The 18,227-nt window shown below is 32.6% G+C and overlaps 2 protein-coding genes across 2 annotated transcripts in view; one reads left to right on the forward strand and one right to left on the reverse strand.

The window, feature by feature from the left end:
* Positions 1-6,022: 6,022 nt before the first annotated feature.
* BDR25DRAFT_290528 (uncharacterized protein) lies at positions 6,023-7,245 on the forward strand (the record flags this gene model as incomplete). The annotated part of the gene is made up of 2 exons (XM_033688522.1): positions 6,023-6,215; positions 6,267-7,245. The coding sequence occupies exons 1-2, from the start codon at positions 6,073-6,075 to the stop codon at positions 7,243-7,245; spliced, it is 1,122 nt and encodes a 373-aa protein (XP_033545240.1). The 5' UTR covers positions 6,023-6,072.
* A 10,369-nt stretch (positions 7,246-17,614) lies between these two features.
* The window catches only part of BDR25DRAFT_335457 (uncharacterized protein), a gene marked incomplete at both ends in the record, with an annotated part of 4,085 nt that continues 3,472 nt past the window's right edge, over positions 17,615-18,227 (reverse strand). The window contains 2 exons of the mRNA XM_033693016.1: positions 17,615-17,677; positions 18,006-18,165. Of these exons, the coding sequence (XP_033545241.1) occupies positions 17,615-17,677; positions 18,006-18,165 (223 nt within the window). The remainder of the gene's footprint in view (positions 17,678-18,005; positions 18,166-18,227) is intronic.

Here is an 18,227-nt window from a genome sequence, read left to right on the forward strand (position 1 = left end):
ATTTTTAATTATATTAAGTAATAAGAACTATATAGAGTAAAGTAACTACTTTAAAATACTAGGCAACATTATACACTAGAATTCTACTAAGTGTAAAAGAGTAACTAAAAGTGTCTTTACTAGCAAACTATATAGAATAGTTAAAGGGGTTAATTATGTAATTACACTTAGTATAACTCTATAGTAAATTATATAAACACTTAAACTACTACTAATTCTAGTAGTAATCTACATAGATTTAAGGTTTTATATAATTACCTTATTAAGCTAGGCACTACTAGTAAAAAGTAACTTATAATTAATATTATGTTACTCTATAAATTATATAAAAAAAAGGAAATTACTAAAATAAAGTAGATTAATAGTAAAGACAACTTAGTAAATATATGTATAAAAAAAACACTAAACTAGGCTTTTTAATTATTAGTCCTAACTAACTACCTCTCTGTCTAGATAGAAGCATCTCTAGACTAGCTAAATTCTATGTGTAAAGATGCCTTAAACTAACTAAACTAATAACACCTTTATATAAAGCTTATTTTTTTTGTTTTTTTTATTATACGCACTTACTTTTCTTATTATAAGATTAGAAAAAAAGGATATGTAAAAAAAACAGTCTATTTATCTAGTATATAAGAGAAGAAAAAGCTACTACTTTTTACATATAGTAGTTATAATGCAGACTACAGCTCTACTATACACATAAGGTGTAAGCATTAGCCTAGAAGTTAGCTAACATATAATACTTAATAAAAAAAAAGGCACTAGTAGTGCTACTATAATAATAAGCATATAAAGTTACTAAGACCTAACTATAACTTTAGACTAGAACTGCATAGAAGTACTCTTTATAACATACAACTTTTGCTGCTTACAGCTATAGATTAGTGCTAGTAGGTAAGATAACATTAATATTATAAAATAATAAAGCTGCTATATGCTACTCTTTAGCTTATCTATAATTAGCATTTTATATAAAAAGAAAGTAAAAGAGCTAAAAGATCTATATATTTATACTAAGACACTAAATAAACTACTAATTAGCAGTAGAACTAGTTAAAAGAGTAACATAGATACGCCCTAGGCTGCTAGACTGCACAAGGATGTTAAAAACGCCCGCACTAACAGCGCTAGAGGTAGAGGAGGAAGGCTAGAGAGACATCTCTCTCTCTCTCTCTCTGTGTGTGTGTGTGTGTGTGTGTGTGCAGGCAGGAGTATCTGTTACTATTAGCACTATACAAAAAAAGAAAAGAGCTAAAGAATAGTACAGTAGGGCTTAGAGAGTAAAGAATAAAGAAGAGAAGGTAAAGAAAAAGAGGAGACCTTATTATATACACCTCCCTACGCACCTGCCTACGCAAAGATCTTACACTATTGTAGCATAAAACCTTGCATAAAATAGTTTATATACTACTAAATTACTTACAAAGTAAGCGCATAAAGGCTAAATAATAATAGCCTAAAACACTCTACACTATTTATAAAGCTATTTATATAGTGTAACTAGCCTATTTTAATGTACAGCATTACTAAGGTAAGTCCTAATAAATAGGGTAGAGTAAAGGCAGAATGTAATTAGATAGACTTATATAGATAGAAAAAAGGTAACGCGTACAAAAGGTAACTTTTTACATAAAAAGAAAAGTTGCTAGTGTTTATACATAGTAGTAGTGTTATAATCTAGATATAAGTAATTACGCATAAGCAGGACTATATATCTGTGTTATATAATGCTTATGTGTAAACCTTTATGCATAAACATTAAGATATCTTTTTTTTTCTTTATACAGAGGAAAGACAAGAGTAATAGAACTAAAAACATGTTACCCTTACTTTACCTACCTTATACGCTGTGCACACTGTACACCACTCTTACTCTTGCTACTTAAGTGCTTATACTATAAGCAGCTAGCTGTCAGAGCCCATTCAACACTAAGTGTAATATAGGCTATATTAGCATAAACTAGCTTAATATATTTATTAAGTATTACTTAAAGCTTAAAGTAACATTTAAGCGTAAGTATAACTATAAAAAAGGTTTTTATAAAAATTTTATAGTAATTTAAAGCTAGTTTAACTTATAAAGAATATTAAAGCTAAGTATAGTATTTAAAATAATAACATATATAACTTTAATAAGATAGAGTTTATAATAGGCTAGATATCTACTAGAGTAGTTGTTATAAGTTTAGAGAGATAAGAATAGCTAAAAGTAGTCTAGCTAGGTAACTAAGAGTAGACAACAGCTATCTAGGGCATTAATGCTAAAAAGTAAGCTATTCTGCTTTTTATTATTTTCTAAGGTAGCAACTACTTTTTAAACTAGTATAAAAAGAAAAATCTACTTTAAAATTAGGTTATTATAATCTCTAAGTGCAGCTAGACTACTAATTAGCTTAGTTTAGACTAGTTAAAGCACTTTAACATGTATATAAAGAAGTGTACTATTAGTAGCTACTATTTACTAGTTATTAACAGCTATAAAAGCTATAACTTACTTTATTTTTAGTAATACTATAAAAATAATAAGATTATTACTATTTACATGCTTTTTTACTAATTACACTTTTTTAGCTACTTAATGTAGGTTGTTTTACTTTTTTAAAAAAAATATAAGCACTAAGCTAAAAACTTTATACATAACTAGATTACTTATATTATAAAAATAGAGTTTCTGCTATGCTTTAAAGCAGTTTATAATGCTATAATTACTTTTAGTAATATATAAGAAAAGTTTTAAAGCGCTAGATTAGTTCTTTTTAACTTATAATAAGTTATAATAAGCCTTAATATAAAGTTGCGCACTTTATTACTTTTACTACTTATATATAATAAGCTCTAGCAGTTATAAACTCTAAGTAATACTCTAAAACTTAGGTTATAATTAATACTTATAAAAATAAAAAATTAAAAGCATATAAATAGTTTACTAACTTTTATAGTTAAAATATTTAAAAAGGTTTTAAAAAGAGTAGTAATAATTATATATAAGCTAGTATTAGTGTAATAAGAAATTACTAAGCTTTAAGTAGCTAATAAAGCTACTACATAATATAAATTACATAAAAAAAAGTAAATAAAGGTAGAAAAAACTTTAATAATTTAAAAAAGCTTACACTTAATAGCTTTAAAAGAGTTTAAAGCACATAGTAACAGGAAAAAAGTAAAGAAGTAGGTGTAAGCTAAAGTAGGTAAGCTATTCTAAAGGCGCTATAGATAGTGTAATTAGACTAGGCATAACACGCAAATGTGTAAGCAAGAAGCAGAAGTAGTATCTAAATAATATTCTAGGCTGTACTATACTATATAGTGCTAGAGCAGGTTGTTATAGGCTATAATAGAGTTTATTAGGGTAGGGTCTTAGCAAAAGTAAGCAACTTAGGTGTGTAAGCAACTTGCCTATAAAGTACATTATACTAACACTAGCTTATATGTAATTATTACTACCTTTTTTAAAACTTTTTTAAACACTTTAAAACTATAAAAATTAGTAAACTATTTATATACTTTTAAATCTTTATTTTTATAAGCATTAATTACAACCTAAGTTCTAGGGTATTACTTAGAGTTTATAACAACTAAGGCTTGTTGTATATAAGTAGTAGTAGTAATAAAGTGCACAACTTTATATTTAGGCTTATTATAACTTATTATAAGTTAAAAGAAACTAATCTAGCGCTTTAGAACTTTTTTTAAATATTACTAAAAGTAATTATAGCATTATAAGCTGCTTTAAAGCATAATAAAAACTTTATTTTTATAATATAAGTAATTTAGTTATACAGTCGCATGACAAAAGTCTGTGTACATCACTTTTTCCCCACCAAATCGCGACGCGAAAAAGAACTACCCGCATTTAATTTTATATGTAATTACATACTTTTTTTAATGTAAATAATTAAAATATATTTAATACTAAGTCTGCTAGCTATGCGCGAGTTGTACAGCCTTAACCCTCCTTAGCATTAACTAGATGAGTGTACAAATTAGTGAATTAGGTATTAGCTGCTACCCCTTCTTTAAAGCAGCACAAAAACAGTCCTAATCCTCTTCTAAATTGCCTAATTTGTTAAACTTAGGATAAAGCTTGTGTATAATCTTTTTAAGAGCCTACTAGAGGTGCTTAATAGGATTAAGGTCTAGTAAATATAGAGGCCACTCTAGGGTCTAAATTCTATGCTCTTTAAGAAAGATCTAAGTTACTTAGGCGTTGTAAATTAGCGCATTATCTTGCATAAAAATCTGCCTTAGTAGGTAGTTTAGCAGGAGACCTTTCTTAAGCGTTTCCGTGTATAAATTTGCAGAATACCCCCCGCGCTTGCTCTAGGGGTCTCTTAGCATGATCACTAATTCACTCTGCCCTACCCTCCTGTTACTAGTCACCTAGATGGCCCTCTATACTATCTAAGAGAGTTGTTTTAATTTCTTGTTTTCTTAAATTATCTCTTGTTGCTAGCGCTTCTTAGGGTATTAAAAACACTACTCTCTATTGCCTCCTAAGTTAACCTTAACTAAGCACTTATTAAAGAACTTAACAGTCCTTCTTTTCTAGTTAAAGTGGCAGTACGTCCTAGTAAATTAACACCTAATTTAGGTGTGCTTCTTTAGCAGTTTTAGTCTCTTGTTGTAACAGTGGTTTGTTAACCCTTGTTTTTTAAGAGCTTAGTACACAGTACGCTTAGATAGTAGGTGTGCACAGTCTATAAGGTAAGCTTCCTCTATAAGGCGATTATACTGGATTTTTAGGGTCTTTTAAACCTAGTGAAAAAGGAGGCAACTCTTATAAATATTAATCACATGTGGCTAGCCAGATCTTAGTAGTAAATAAGTGGTGTGGTGAGTTTTCTTGTCAGATTGAAGCACTGTTTCTGGGCTTCCTGAGATGAATGATGGGTTTGGATATGATGTATGGGATGATTGATTGATTGTATTGATTGTGTTGATTTATCGATCCTTTTTCTGCTCTACTCGTGTTGCTCGGCTTTTTGTTCTGCCGATCCGAGTCCCTCGCGCACTAGCCCTATGCGCGACCAGCTTGCAACATGCTGCAATTTGCTGCAAAATGCTGTAACATGCTGCAATTTGCTGCAATTTGCTGCAACATGCTGCAAAATGCTGCAATTTGCTGCAAAATGCTGTAACATGCTGCAATTTGCTGCAAAATGCTGTAACATGCTGCAATTTGCTGCAATTTGCTGCAACATGCTGTTCGAGCTTATTGCTCGTACTATGTAGCAGCTTTCGTCAAAACGTTCCTCCTGTCTTGACAGTAGGTGCGCATATCTGACAACTTCACGGGCGAGTTGCTTACACACCTAAGTTGCTTACTTTTGCTAAGACCCTACTAAACTACTTTTTCTACACTAATGCATTCCTAACAACACTACTTAGACCCGCTAAAAGAACGTTAGATACAGCTCATACTCTAAGCTTTTAAATAAAACATAAAACTTTTAAAGAAACATGCTGCAGCTATATAGAAAGTCTCTTAAAAGATAATAAATAACTATAGCACTAGATAACCTTTACAAGCTAATTCTATAGCTAACTTATAAAGGCTAGGCAATAAGAAGAAGTAGATAATTATTAAGACTATACTTAAGCTATATGCGCAAGGATTTTCCCCTTAGATAGCATTTATAGCTAATATAGCTAATTCTTTGCGCGCTAAGCGTAATCTAGGCTATGTTAGCATAAACTAGCCTAGTATATTTCTAAAGTGTTATTTAAAGCTTAAAGTAAAGTTTTAAGCATAAGTATAGTTAATAAATATTTAGCTTATAATAAAGCCTATTTTAATAAAGTTATATATGTTATTATCTTAAATGCTATACTCAGCTTTAATACTTTTTATAAGGCTAAACTTACTTTAAATTACTTTAAAATGCATAATTATAGGCTGTGCTTTCATAAACCCTTGTCAAGCGAAGCTTGTTGTTGGTGGCCAAAGCGTTCGCTCCTGCCAAGTTTTCACTCCAAGCAAATTTACACGTAGCAACTTCGAATTCTATTACCTCCAGCTTGCAACTCCAAGGTCTTCGCATAAATCAACAATTTCTGCTACTTCTCAGGATGGGACAGGGTTGGATGATCCTGGCTCTGAGGTTGAAGGAAGTTCTAAATGTTCGGGGCAAGCTTGGGGAGATTCTTTTCGACGGATCAGCTCGATCTCTCGTTATGCTTTTGGCCCAACCTGTTCCACCTCCTGGCTACATGTGAGTATTCAACCCCTTACTTAAGATTAAATTCACTTACGTCTCTCCAAGCCAGTCTACCGCGATGCACTCAAATACAGAGAATCTGGAATGTGGATATCTATCCATCAACACGGTACGTGAACGAGAACACAACTCGGATAAGCAATTCATCGGACAAAAAAAGGGCAGGATGCAAGACGATAGACGTCTTAACAATCGAGATGCATTTTCAGGTCTACCCGCAGAATTACTCGACCTAGTCTTTAATGACCTAAGCATTGAAGATGTCCTGACTCTCAGTCTCGTCAGCCGATACTTCTGGGGTGTTGGTGAGAAACATATCCAAACATACATTCTATCCCCCCTAGCACCTTGGGCAGGCGAGGCTATCGTCTGTGTGGGAGACGACATTGAGCAGGGAGATTATCCACCAGGAATGCTTACCGCAAAGGAAGAGAATGATCTTCATGAATACTTGCGCAACAAGAACCTGCCGACGAACCTTTCCTCATTTGTAGACCTGTGCGCCTGGATTCGGGGCGATGTCTCACCCTCGACCGCATTATTAGGGCAGCTTCGAGAGAGCGAACAATATCATTCAATGTCGGATTCGGATCGTTCCCAGCTACGTAACGCGGTTTGGCCTGACCTCTCCCAGTTGTACCCATATGATCAACCCTGGATTCTTCGAAATTTGACGATAAAGGCGTACGTTCGCTCCGAAGCGATTGCTTTGGAGCCGGCGCATATCCATGGACCCAATATAGACTTTATAGGCTTCGGAGAAGTCATACTCTCTCGAACATGTTGGTCAACGGACTCCTCTATCAGTATGGCATATGAGGGGAACATTCACAGGGGGATTTGGGCGGGACACTGCTTTGACATTACAACATTGGGAAGACACAGACAAGATGCCATTTGCGATGAATGGGAAGACGTCAGCGAGGAAGTCGCCAAGGAAATTGCGGGCATTTGGGAAAGCGAATATGGTAGTAATTGGCGTGACACCATCAGTCAACGGAAACACCCTCGTTACTATTACTAAGGGTGTGTGAATTGGAATGGTGGTACCGAGATGATTTCGCAGGTTCAAAAAATAAGTTTGAGTGATGAAATCAAGTTTACTAAGGGGGAAGCGACCGCGAATCGAGTACATGGCGCCGTCATCGCCCATAACTATATAAAGCCTATCTACAATGCGAACCTCCGAACCAGCCTTCTTGCGCGCTGGAAGACTGCATCAACGGATATGAGTCGCTATGCACACGGGCCAGTACATTACAATGCGATATCTCACTGAACAACTTCATGATGAACAAAGAAGTGACAACCCCTCCTAGCGCGCGTTCTTAATCGACCTTAACCTTGCGACCAACGAGCAGCGGGAGAAATCTTCTGGGGCTTGAGGGAAGCCCGACACACGAGCGCTGGTGGCAATTGGTACGTTTCTAGGCGACGAATAGCTACATTTATTCAGGCACGATCTGGAGTCATTCTTCTGGCTGTTATTCTAGATATGCACCCGCCACAGCGGATCGCCAAAGAAGGTAGTACCACGGTTCGACCAATGGGATTTTGCGGACATAAAGGAGCTAGCTACATTAAAATTGGGGATTATATATGACGATGCAGTCTTTTGCCAAACTGCCCAAGAATACTTCACGGAATACTATTAGTCATTGATCCCTTACGTTAGCAGATTGCGGGGGAAGGCATTCCGCAGTGGTAGGAGGTGGAGTGATCCAAATCTAAGGTTGTGCTTTGTGATGAAAGAGATGCGCCGGGCTCATCGACCGCCTCGGTCGTAATAGCGGCTAGATCCACATCCACATTGACCTTGGTGATAGACAACAGTAAGGACCACCTAAAATACTCTCTATCTTCCAAAAGCGTTCCTAACTCTCCTCAGCATAGCCACAAACCCTTGCAACCCTTTACCACGACTTAGCCAGCCCCTCGCCATATCTTCGTGTCCTGCCAACTCGCCCAGTCATGATCCACAGCAGCAGCATCAAGTTGATCGGGCACTTGCAACTCCCCCATAGAGTCTACAGGAAATACAACCAGTCCAGCCAGCCAAGCGCTGCGGACTCGCGTCTGCGTTAGTCCTTGAAAACAGCTTTTTGTAATCGGGTGACTATCCAGCCATGGGTAGCGGTAAGAAGATGTACACTGTACGGTTTGTTTATAGGCGTGCTTCGCAGAAATATCGAAATTATATTATGAACATGGAGGTCGCAGGAGTGCTATGAGTTAGGCACAGCCTCTTGTTTTGGTCCTATCAGTGTAAGGGGCGCTTGGATTTTATTTCATCTATCTAGCTGTTCAGAACTGAACCCGTTTCTTGGCCGGTAACTACGCACTAAACTACAGCAGCCCGAACAAATTCCAAGGGTGGTTGTGTTGCGAAAGCCCCAACCATGGTCTTTTCAATCCACGTATCCACACTGGCAAAAACATGGCGGAATCTACGATACAAAGTTGATGGATCCCGTCCGCTGAACTCACTCGGTATGATTTCCCCCATGTCGTTACTATATTACACCGCCCAATGCCTGATATCCATTATTCGTTCCCCTCCCGCCATCGCGAGTTATTGTTCATATTTGAAGCGGCCAACATCACTTAGGTTGTGGTAGCCCTACGCATAGAGAACGATTGCATTTTCGAGGACGGGCAAGGGTGGGAGAGACTACCAAGTCGATAAGCCATCTGAAGATAGCAGCGACGTCTGTTTAGGCTAAAGCCGGTTAGGGGAGCTGCTAGTAACTCTATAAGTAATACTTTGTTTGTTATTTCTACCAACATCTAAATAAGTAAGTTAGCTACTTAAGCTCGCTACTTTAAAAAAGTAAAATATCTATACTCTGTCTTATAAGCAAGCGAACTATCTAAGTAAGGAGACTAATAAACTCTACTAAAACGCCTACACAGTAAAAAAACGCAACACAATAATAATTTTATATACTAACGTGTTTCATAAGCAAGCAGACCACCTAAGCAGACGAGCAAACTCTACTACAACGCCTACGCAGTAACGTAGCGTAATGCTATACTAATTATCTATACTAGGGTAAACTATTACTAAGCTAGACAAACTACTAACCTAGATAAAATCTCTTCGCGTAACTAATGAAATAAAAACATAATTTTACTTATAGCTAAGAACCTAACTTATGTACAACATGCTTATATTTATATTTTTCCATGTATAAGTGTTGTGCCTTGTCTTCTTATAGCGCTGCTAACCTAGTAGAGCTAGTTAGTATAATTACTACTATAAGCTTTTTTTAATAATTAAAACACTGTCTATACTTTAGCAGCTATATATAATGCTTTTATACTATGCTTTATTATTTTACTTTACTTGTAACAGTGTGTTACGCTACATTCTAGAAGCTAGTTCTCTCTTCAAGCCTAGTGTCTTGCCTAGGCTTTAGTGTGACACAGTGCTTATTATTACATTTAGCAGAGGTATATTTTTTTTAAAGCAGCACCTTTACTTCTTAGTCTAATCTATTTAAGTTACATTACCTTTTGCTTGTAGGTTAAGCATGCTAATTGTAACAGTATTAAATCTTCTATTTTTTACAATTTTAATACTTTCTTAGTGTTGCTTCTTACTTTTTTTAGCTTTAAGCGTAGCTTTTTTAATAACGTACTTTACAGGCAAGTTGCTTACACACCTAAGTTACTTACTTTTACTAAGACCCTACTAAACTACTCTTTTTACACTAATGCATTTCTAACAACACTACTTAGATATGCTAAAAAAATATTAGATATAGCTTACACTCTAAGCTTTTAAATAAAATATAAAACTCTTAAAAAAATATACTGCAGCTGTATATAAAGTTCTTTAAAAGACAATAAATAACTATAGCACTAAATACCTTTTACAAGCTAATTCTACAGCTAACTTATAACACCTAAGTAATAAAAAAAAGTAGGTAATTATTAAGACTATACTTAAGCTGTATATGTAAGAATTTTCCTCTTAGATAGCATTTATAGCTAATATAGCTAATTTTTTACACGCTAAGTATAATCTAGGCTATGTTAGCATAAACTAGCCTAGTATGTTTAGAAAGTATTATCTAGACCTTAAAGTAATGTTTAAGTGTAGTATAACTATAAAAAAGCTTTTTATAAGAGTTCTAAAGTAATTTAAAGTAAGTTTAGCCTTATAGAGAATAGTAAAGCTAAGTATAACATTTAAAATAATAACATGTATAACTTTAGTAATATAGGCTTTATTATAGGCTAAATATTTATTAACTATACTTATGCTTAAAACTTTACTTTAAGTTTTAAATAACACTTTATAAACATACTAGGCTAGTTTATGCTAACATAGCCTAGATTATGCTTAGCGTGCAAAGAATTAGCTATATTAGCTATAAATGCTATCTAAGAAAAAAATCTTTGCATATATAGCTTAACTATAGTCTTAATAATTACCTACTCTTTTTATTACCTAGCTTTTATAAGTTAGCTGTAGAATTAGCTTATAAAGGTTATCTTATACTATAGTTATTTATTATTTTTTAAGAGACTTTATACATAGCTATAGCATATTTTTTTAAAAGTTTTATGTTTTATTTAAAAGGTTAAAGGGTAAGCTATATCTAATATTCTTTTAGCACATCTAAGTAGTATTGTTAGAAATGCATTAGTGTAGAAAAAGTAGTTTAGTAAAGTTTTAGCAAAAGTAAGCAACTTAGGTGTGTAAGCAACTCGCCTGTAAAGTATGTTAAACTATAAAAAGCTTTCTTAACCTAAAGCTAATAAAAATATAAAAATATAATATATAACCTGTAATTATAGTTTAAATTTATATAACATCTATATAGTTTTTAATTAACGTACATTACAGGCGAGTTACTTACACACCTAAGTTACTTACTTTTACTAAGACTCTACTAAACTACTTTTTTTACACTTATGCATTTCTAACACCACTACTTAGATATATTAAAAGAATGTTAAATATAGCTTATACTTTAGGCTTTTAAATAAAATGTAACACTTTTAAAATAATATACTACAGCTATGTATAAAGTCTTTTAAAAATAATAAATAACTAACATACTATATAAGCTAATTCTATAGCTAACTTATAAAAGCTAAGTAATAATAAAAAGTAGGTAATTATTAAGCACATACTTAAGCTATATGTATAAGAATTTTCCTCTTAGCTAGTAGCTATAGCTAATATAGCTAATTTTTTACACGCTAAGCATAAACTAGCTTATTATGTTGATAACGTGTTATTTAAAGCTTAAAGTAAAGTTTAAGTATAAGTATAACTATAAAACAGCTTTTTATAAAAATTTTAAAGTAATTTAAACCTAGTTTAGCCTGATAAAAAATATTAAAGCTAAGTATAGTGTTTAAGATAATAACACGTATAACTTTAATAAAATAGACTTTATAATAGGCTAGATATTTACTAACTATATATATACTTAAAACTTTACTTTAAGCTCTTAAAAACACTTTACAAACATACAAGGCTAGTTTATGCTAACATAGCCTAGATTATGCTTAGCGCGTAAAGAACTAGCTATATTAGCTATAAATGCCATTTAAGAGGAAAATCCTTGCGCATATAGCTTAAGTATAGTCTTAATAATTACCTACTTCTTATTATTACCTAGCCTTTATAAGTTAGCTATAGAATTAGCTTGTAAAAGTTGTCTAGTGCTATTGTCAGATATGCGCACCTACTGTCAAGACAGGAGGAACGCTTGACGAAAGCTGCTACATAGTACGAGCAATAAGCTCGAACAGTATGTTGCTGCATTTTGCAGCATGTTGCAGCAAATTGCAGCAAATTGCAGCATTTTGCAGCATTTTGCAGCATTTTGCAGCATTTTGCAGCATGTTGCAGCAAATTGCAGCATTTTGCAGCATTTTGCAGCATTTTGCAGCATGTTGCAGCAAATTGCAGCATTTTGCAGCATTTTGCAGCATGTTGCAGCAAATTGCAGCAAATTGCAGCATTTTGCAGCATTTTGCAGCATTTTGCAGCATTTTGCAGCATTTTGCAAGCTGGTCGCGCATAGGGCAAGTGCGCGAGGGACTCGGATCGGCAAAACAAAAAGCCGAGCAACACGAGTAGAGCAGAAAAAGGATCGATAAATCAAGACAATGAATCATCATCCCATACATCATATCCAAACCCATCATTCATCTCAGGAAGCCTAGAAACAGTGCTTTAATCTAACAGCTATAGTTATTTATTATTTTTTAAGAGACTTTATACATAGCTGCGGCATGTTTTTTTAAAAGTTTTATGTCTTATTTAAAAGCTTAGAGTGTAAGCTGTATCTAATGTTCTTTTAGCGCGTCTAAGTAGTGTTGTTAGGAATGCATTAGTGTAGAAAGAGTAGTCTAGTAGGGTCTTAGCAAAAGTAAGCAACTTAGGTGTGTAAGCAACTAGCCTATAAAGTATGTTATAAAGATAATATAATTATTACTATTTACATGCTTTTTTATTTATTACACCTTTTATAGCTACTTAATGTAGGTTGTTTTACTCTTTTAAAGAAAGTATATAGGCGCTAAGCTAAAAGCTTTGTATGTAACTAAATTACTTATATTATAAAAATAAAGTTCTTACTATGCTTTAAAGTAGCTTATAATGCTATAATTACTTTTAGTAATATCTAAAAAAGGGTTTAAAGCGCTAGATTAGTTTCTTTTAACCTATAATAAGTTATAATAGACTTTAATATAAAGTTGCGCACTCTATTACTACTACTACTTATATATAATAAGCCCTAGTAGTTGTAAACTCTAAGTAATACTTTAAAACTTAAGTTATAATTAATGCTTATAAAGATAAAAATTTAGAAGCATATAAATAGTTTACTAACTTTTTTAGTTAAGGTGTTTAAGAAGGTTTTAAAAAAGGTAGTAATAATTACACATAAGCTAGTGTTAGTATAATAAGAAATTACTAATCTTTAAAAAGCTAATTAAGCTGCTACATAATATAAATTATATAAAAGAATGTAGATTAAAGCAGAAGAAACTTTAATAATTTAAAAAAGCCTACGCTTAATAGCTTTAAAGAAGTTTAAAGCGCACAGTAATAAAAAAAAAGGCAAAGAAGTAGGTATAAGCTAAAGTAGGTAAGCTATCCTAAAGGCGCTGCAGATAGTGTAATTAGACTAGTTATAACACGTAAACATGTAAGTAAGCAGTAGAAGTAGTATCTAAATAATATTCTAGGCTGTACTATACTATATAGTACTAGAGCGGGTTGTTATAGGCTATAATAGAGTTTGTTAGGGTGGGGTCTTAGCAAAATTAAGCAACTTAGGTGTGTAAGCAACTCGCCTGTGAAGTACGTTATTTAAAAACCTAAAGTATAAGGTATATCTAATGTTCTTTTAGCACGTCTAAGTAGTGTTATTAGGAATGCATTAGTGTAAGAAAAGTAGTTTAGTAGGGTCTTAGTAAAGTAAATAACTTAGGTGTGTAAGCAACTTGCCTGTAGAGTACGTTATACAATCATGTACTTATATATATTCTTCTACTATGCTAGCTATAATGTTAACCCTTTAGCAAAGCAATAGAAAGTTAAAAACAAAAGGGTATAATATACTAAATATAGGCTAAAATCATCTTATCTAACATAGTTTATTTAGACTAGAACGACTTTAATTATTTAAAAGTTAGATAAAATAGATTTCTTAAGCTAGAGATTCGTTACTACTTATATACACCTACTTCTTTGTTCTATGCCTTGCTGCATTCGTCTATACATTTGTTTATTCATCTATGCCTCTCTGCATTCATCTATGCCTTGCTGCATCTAGCTACTCGCTCTTTGTCTATCCTATTCTAATATACCCGCAGTTGGCTAAAGTAAGGTCTAATTGTTACATGAAGAAAATATATATCTTAAAAGACGCTTTAAAAAATATATTAAATATCTAATTTATATTAGAACTACTAGAGAGATTTAAATTTAAAGTTGGACTACTAATTAATACTCTCTACTATTCTTAGCTTTGATTTTCCAATACATTTATAAATTATTACAGTATGTTATTTTAATAATAACATAACATTTAGAGTAAAACAAATTATTAATAATAATTAACTTGAATAAAAATAAACCTCTTCTTTTAGTTTTTAAAACTTCTTAATTTTATATTCTATATTTAACTTAGTATTAATATTACAGCATAGAACTAGCTATGTAATTTTATCTTTAAGTATATAAAACTAAAGTTAATAGCTTTCAAATATCTTTTAACTCTACTTAGATTTACTAGCTAACTATTAGTTTTATTAATGTAATTTATAGAAAGAAAATATAAAGCTTTTAAAAGACTTTAACGTAAGCTATTAATTATTAAATTTAAATTAAGATACTAAGAATAATAAAAGTTAAAATCTTACTACTAAGACATACCTTTTATGTAAAGCTATAAGAAGCACGAGAGCTATAATGAACCGGATTGCATTGATTGCTAGAGAAGTGCTTGTAGGAGTCTATATATATATAAAATAAGTAGGTAAGTCTTAGCCGCATACATCATCGTAAGATGTATATAATCATAGTGACAACGCATCCAACGATGGTGACAACGCATTCGACTACCGTGTGACTACTGTAAACATTTCTCTATACTAAGCGTTGCTTTTCTAAAACATTTATAAGTTAGAGTAGTATGTTATATTATTATACTATTTTTCTTTTCTTTAAACTTACGCTAAATTAATACTAAAATAATAAAGAAAATGCTATATAAAATCTAAAGGTTTTATATTTTAAATAAAAAGTATGTTAAACTAATACTTTTAACGCTAATAGAAAATAGCTGTAGAATTGTTACAATACTTAGATATTAGTGTAACAAGGTAGGGACAGTTAACTACGTGGCCTTCTCTCGCTTATAGAGGTTTAGGCTAGACTAAAGACAACCGCTAGTGCCAGTGCTAGCCCTAGAATTACCTATATATATATTATACTATGCGAGAATACTTTGCTTAAGTATTCTCGTGCGTACCTTTTAGTGCAGCAGAGAAAGTCGTATAGTATCGGCTTGGCAGGCGGGGCACCTACCTGATTTCAATTAGAGTATAACTTTAGAGTAATATTATTGTTTAATATCTTTTCTTTTATAGCTTTAAGATAGTTTTATCTAGTAAAATTAAAGTCTTTTTATATTTAAGAACAGCTTATATTAATAAAAGTAGACAACTAAATTAAGAGATTGTATCATCTATCTATATAAAGCAAGAAACCTCTTATGCTAAGAAGAATTCAAGATACTTTAACTAGCGTACACTATAGACAAGTTGCTTACACACCTAATGTTGCGTCGCTAAAAGGTCAACCTTCTAGCTAGCACAGTAGAAGGATATATATAGGCGGATAGTTGTATGCAATACATAAGTTACTTACTTTTACTAAGACTATACTAAACTAGTCTTTTTACACTAATACATTATTAATAATACTACTTAGATGTGGTAAAGAAATGTTAGGTAGAGCTTATACTCTAGGCTTTTACATAACACGTAAGACTTTTTAAGTAACATGCTATACCTATGTATAAAGTGTTTTAAAAAAATTATTAACTAATAAGCTATATTACTATTATTAGCTAATGTTATAGCTAACTTATAAAAGCTAAATAATAATAAAAAGTAAGTGATTCTTAAGCATATACTTAAGCGAAATATGTAATAATTTTGCTTTTAGCTGGCAGCTATAGCTAATATAGCTAACTATTTACACGTTAGGCATAATCTAAGCTATATTAGCATAAACTAGGCTAATATATTTATTAAAAGTTATCTAAAGATTAAAGTAAAGTTTTAAATATAAGTATAATTAGTAGATATCTAGTCTATTAGAATGTTTATTTTATTAAAGTTGTATATTTTATGATTCTAGATACTATAGTAATGTCTAATATTCTTTATAACGTACTTTACAGGCAAGTTGCTTACACACCTAAGTTGCTTACTTTTGCTAAGACTCTACTAAACTACCCTTTTTACACTAATGCATTCCTAACAACACTACTTAAACGCGCTAAAAGAACATTAGATACAGCTTACACTCTAAGCTTTTAAATAAGACATAAAAATTTTAAAGGAACATGCTGCAGGTATGTATAGAGTCCTTTAAAAGACAATAAATAACTATAGCACTAGACAACCTTTACAAGCTAATTCTATAGCTAACTTACAGAGGCTAGGCAATAATAAGAAGTAGGTAATTGTTAAGACTATACTTAAGCTATATGTGCAAGGATTTTCCCCTTAGATAGCATTTATAGCTAATATAGCTAATTCTTTGCGCGCTAAGTGTAATCTAGGCTATATTAGCATAAACTAGCCTAGTATGTTTGTAAAGCGTTATTTAGAGCTTAAAGTAACATTTAAGTGTAGTACAACTATAAAAGAGCTTTCTATAAGGGTCCTAAGGTAATTTAGGGCAGGTTTAGCCTTATAGAGAATGTTAAAGCTAAGTATAGCATCTAGGATAATAACATGTCTAACTTTAGTAAGATAGGCTTTATTATAGGCTAAATATCTATTAACTATACTTGCGCTTAAAACTTTACTTTAAGCTTAAAATAATGCTTTATAAATATACTAGGCTAGTTTATGCTAACATAGCCTAGATTATGCTTAGCGTTTAAAGAAGTAGCTATATTAGCTACATCTTCTAGCAAAGAGGAAAATTCTTACATATTTAGTTTTAGTATATACTTAATAATTACTTAACTTTTCTTATTATTTAGCGTTTATACGTTAGCTATTAAATTAGCTTATAAAAGTTATTTAGTGTGTTAGTTATTTATTATCTTTTAAAAAGCGTTATATATAGCTATAGTATATTATTTATAATGTGTTACATTTTATTTATAAGCATAGAGTGTACACTATATCTAACATTTTTTAACACATCTAAGTAGTGTTGTTAGAGATGTATTAGTGTAAAAAGAGTAGTTTAGTGTAGTCTTAGTAAAAGTAAGTAACTTAGGTGTGTAAGCAACTTGTCTATTGTGTATGTTATACTGTATTTAAATTCTAAACACGCTTGAAAACTAATAAAATTTCTACACTACTAACTCTAGGTTATTCTAATCTAACAGACACCTTTAAACCTAAAAATTGCCATCGCGTTGTTATTACCGCAGCCTAATGTATAGATCTTCTGTGTTGTGAAACAGATTTTATTAGCTATAGCACTAGTATAACCCTGTTGCAGCTACTAAACTTATAGAGTAGTTGTAACTAAGCTTTTAAATTTTACTAAAGTGTTTAAAACGCTAATATTAGCGTTGTAGCAGCTCTTACATGAAGATTCACGCCTAAGCCCTTCGTGTGTTAGTACATTTATTGAAAATAAGTAGTAATCTAGGGCTAGCGTAAGGTTATCTTATACATCTTATGTAACAACCTCTGTGTAAGTGATTCAGATCGATTAAGAGATCAACCTGTAGCTGCGCAGAGCCCTAGCACAGGCTGATTTAACTTTCGCCATGCCTTCAGAAATCGACACCGCGCAAGGTCATGACCAGGGTGAGTCAGCTATCCTCCCTGGTGGTGGCATAGGGCCCCCTTAGTTAATGCCTCCCCGCTGACAGTGCATCTCTGGGCGACTAATTCCATAAGTGTTCTTCTAGTAATCATCTATAATTAAGGCTCCCATCCAACATAGAAAAGGAAACACAGGCTTCGCACGTCGTTATTTAATAGTACATGTACATGAGATAACTAATCTCGGTCCGATCGCGTATCTAAATGTAGAGCGCTAAGGCCTACTTCCTCTGCTTCCCATCCTGCTAGCGTCTTTGAGGAAGAGATATGATATGGATGACTCGCGCCGAGACAGTGACGTGTTAACTGCACACACTGAGTCATAAGTTTAATAGCCTCTGTATCACGGCCCTGCATTTTTCGGGTAAAAGCAAGATTGGCCATGCTGTTCAGCGTGGAAGGATGGTCCGCTCCCAGCTTCTTCTTGCGAGTCTCCATCACTTGCAC

Source organism: Lindgomyces ingoldianus, assembly GCF_010093535.1.
Source record: "Lindgomyces ingoldianus strain ATCC 200398 unplaced genomic scaffold BDR25scaffold_25, whole genome shotgun sequence".
Taxonomy (NCBI): Eukaryota; Fungi; Ascomycota; class Dothideomycetes; order Pleosporales; family Lindgomycetaceae; genus Lindgomyces; species Lindgomyces ingoldianus.